Source organism: Phoenix dactylifera, chromosome 8, assembly GCF_051530095.1.
Source record: "Phoenix dactylifera cultivar Ajwa chromosome 8, Ajwa_hap1_PhDact_Kaust_v1.1, whole genome shotgun sequence".
Classification (NCBI taxonomy): Eukaryota; Viridiplantae; Streptophyta; class Magnoliopsida; order Arecales; family Arecaceae; genus Phoenix; species Phoenix dactylifera.
Window position 1 is genome coordinate 24,342,879 of NC_143197.1, and position 3,739 is coordinate 24,346,617.

The 3,739-nt window shown below is 34.2% G+C and overlaps 1 protein-coding gene across 1 annotated transcript; it reads right to left on the reverse strand.

Annotated features, from left to right (window-relative positions):
- Window positions 1-576: 576 nt before the first annotated feature.
- On the reverse strand, window positions 577-3,138 carry LOC120110248 (ABC transporter A family member 1-like). Its single transcript, XM_089925001.1, has 4 exons — window positions 2,657-3,138; window positions 2,391-2,575; window positions 780-834; window positions 577-696 (listed from the first exon to the last, which is right to left on the reverse strand). The coding sequence occupies exons 1-4, from the start codon at window positions 2,702-2,704 to the stop codon at window positions 607-609; spliced, it is 378 nt and encodes a 125-aa protein (XP_089781127.1). The 5' UTR covers window positions 2,705-3,138; the 3' UTR covers window positions 577-606.
- Window positions 3,139-3,739: the final 601 nt, after the last annotated feature.

The window sequence follows — 3,739 nt, forward strand, 5'->3', positions numbered from 1 at the left end:
GTGTCCGCTGTCACTATTTCTGACCAACTCTCCTTGAAAAAGAGAACTGAATTACTTAATTAAGTATTTTAAAGTATCAGTGCAGCTTCAGACTCAATATTTGGATTTTGAATATCCTCTAAAGCTCCAGAGCATGTCCGAAAAACATATAACATTCTGTTACACTTCAAGTGGCAATAAACCATGCAAAACAACTGCAGCATTATGATAAAGAATATGCAGTTGTTTCAAGTCATCAACTAGGCAAAAGATAATGCATGAACCAGTCAAATTAGAGAAAGTTGTAGTACTGCAAGGATGCTGTCATTTAATTGATATTTTAGTTTCATAAGAGCATGTACATAGTGATCCGTATTTCTGTTCACAACACATACAGTGAAACATGGATAATTCTAAAGCATACTAGGAACAAATTTTTTACATTCTAAAATAAATATGTGGCCACAACAAGAGCAATCCAAATAAAAGAAATAAATCATTGATACTCTATGAATCATGGAAAGTTGGAAACAACAGTTTCAATCAAGATGCTCCTAATGTCCATAGTTATTTCGTAAAAGCAAGAAGAAGATCGGCAAGAGATATCTGCTAAAGACCAAAAACAAATCAGTGAAAGAGAAGTACATCAGATAAGCATGTAGCAGTTGGAACATGACGATGAACAATGTCCGCAGCCACAGAGACACCATGTGCAGCCTAAATAGAATATTATGAATATTAGATAGTAAACAAGAGTTAAATTTACATTAAAAAACTGAAAGATAAGCTAAGAAACAAACCTTCACCATTGTAAGGGTGTAACCAACCCCGTATTTATGCTTTAAGTAAAGGGAGCTGCCAAGAAAAAGAAATTATATAGCTAAGAAGGTAGTTAAAGGCACAAACCCAAAAAAATGTTGTGTAGAATATAAGGAGCTTGGTAATTGCTATGTATTAAAATTTCTGAATGTTATTGCTTGCATTACCTCTTGAAAGTAAGATTTGACCTAGATCCTTGTTCACATAAGGTGGTACACCCACCAAATTACAGAATAAAGACATTAACTACATTCAACACACGGATAAGAGTAAGTTGGAAGGTCACAACCAAGATAAAGATAGACCATGGAAATCAGTATCACTGGGTAACTCAATATAGGCTCTATATGGTGGGAAGGCAAAACTATGGGACAGTTGAGAGAATTAGACCTTTCATGCTGAATGGATCACAATGTTGAGAAATAAAGAAGTGGACAATACATGGTAAGTAAAATATGATAAGGATGCTAAGGAGAAGATGTAGTTCAGATACTAAAGTTAAAATTAGAGTCCAATGGATAAGTTAAAGTAAATTGGGTTAAGAATAAGATTTTGGGATGTGTATTACTATGATGGTCTGGTCATATACAATGGAGGAAGCAAACATTGGTGCATACTGCATAGGATGACACATCATCGACAAAACAAACAGGAGTAACTCAAAGACTACTTAGATCGTGGTGGTCCACAACAATGTGAAGATGCTTTGCCTACAATAGGATCAGGCTCTCAGTATAAATGAATGGAAGAAGAGGAACCTCAGTCTAAACCCCAAGAAACAAGGTCCCAGCATACTAAGTGTGCAGTCATGCTAGTAACTTTGTGCAGGCAAACCAGAAAAATAACAGAATATCTATTATAGAGTACATTAAGTATGTCTTAGTGAGTTCACTTTTTCTTTAGCCTAACTATTCTATATCCATTAATCTCTCTTTGATCTCAAGCATAAAGAGGTGAATGAATAGACAGCGGATGTAGATATTTAGGATGCACTATATTGTAATAACTCAGGGTACAACCAAGAACATCCTCATCAAAGCCATCCATTAGTTCTTCTTCCTTAGCCTTGCACAAAATCTCCAGCAAAACCATCTGCTTCTGACCATCTCCATTTTAATTTTTTTCCAAGATTCTAGGTATCTACCAAACTGGTTGAATATAATACCTCAACACTATCTTCTTTAAAGGAAAAGCTTAGTAGTTCTTGATAAAGTTGTTGACAGTAACTTACTACATAATCTTTCAGTAAGAATTTGAGTACCCATTGACAGATACAAAATTACAAATATCTGGCAGAGATATAGTAAGTTCCATATAATGTGGATCAGCAATCTTTTGAGGTTTTTCAACTATCAAAACAAAAGGAATCATGATGAAATTGAACCTAGATGCAACTGTCAGATGTCTATTTGAGAATAAAAACATATATAAAAAAAACTTCCCCATAAGTCAATATTCCATGAATTTATTTACCGAAAGGCCAAAAAAAAATCGATTATATAATAATTAGAATATTAGATGAAGAGCATATCTTATTACAATTATATAAATATATATGCTGATTAAACATCAAAAGTTTGAACAGGTGAGACCTTCCACAGCATCTCAAATGACCATTTGCCATGATAGCTATTCGATCACCTAGAACGTTGGCTTCATCCATGGAATGTGTTGTCAATGATATTATCCTTCCCTTCTTGATCTTCTTTATCAACTGCCATGTTGAACGCATTGAGTATGGATCCATACCACTGGTTGGTTTATCAAGGATGATAACCTGTGAATTGAGAACAAATTTTACATTTATGAAGTAACATGAAGAACAATATGGAAAGCAATTATTTTATCTTTACCGCACCTTGCTATTTCCAATAAGAGCAATACCAAGGGATAATTTCCTCTTCATTCCCCCAGAAAGTGCACCTACAATTGTGTCAACTTTGTCTGCCAAACCCACCTGATCTCAATCCAATTAGTGACGAAAACATATAGGTTTGTTTCATAAAATTTCATAATGTCATGGTTGATTAATTATAACCATTATTCTTTTTCCACAATACCAATGCATGGAAATTGAATATTGTTTGTTAAGCGTGAGTACATTAGTTGTTTCCCGGTTGGTAACCTGAAAAGGCAATAGACTAAAGAAATGAAAAGGATGGAAAATTATGAAGTACCGATTAATACCTTCAGTTCATGTTATGATGCTCGTTTCTTGACTTATGTATATTTGGACATGTATGACAATAACTATACTCTTGACAATCAACAAGCACATAACTACTAACAGCTAATAGTCTTTTTTCCTTATCGTGACAACACTCTCGAAGTAGTGCGAACATTGACTGGAGAGATATGCATGGTAGGAGGCAACTCCCTTGCTGGAGATGTTAGCCATATAAAGACTTTAAGAATCATAACAACCAATAATGTCTTAATCTCTCTAAACTGAAGTTTGTTATAAAGAGTGTTTGGCTGATGCTTGAAAAGAAGGAATTGGAAATTTTTATTGGAATTAGTAGACCCAAGAAAAGGACATGCAGAAATTTGGGCATTCAAACTAAGAGGTGTGGAATCAACTATATATTAGCTCCAATTTTTTTTTTCATAAATCACTGTTTGATTTTGAACAGTGGATCATTCAACAAACAATTGAAGCAAGTACACCAGGAAATCAAGCATTTGTCGAGATACAAGTTAGTTTATTGTAAAAGAACTTATAGAATCATCCGAGCAGTCAGTTTTAGCATGTGCAGAACTAGAAGAAGTACTGACAGGGATCAAGAATAAAAAAAAAATGTATACAAAAGCATCTCCCAGGTAGTTTACACATTAAGACCCACGTAACTCTTCATGCAAGATCCACTGCCAAGACATACTTATAAGCAATTTGAGGAACAGGTTAAAATAATTAATTAATTCAATGTACAATAACAGTAAC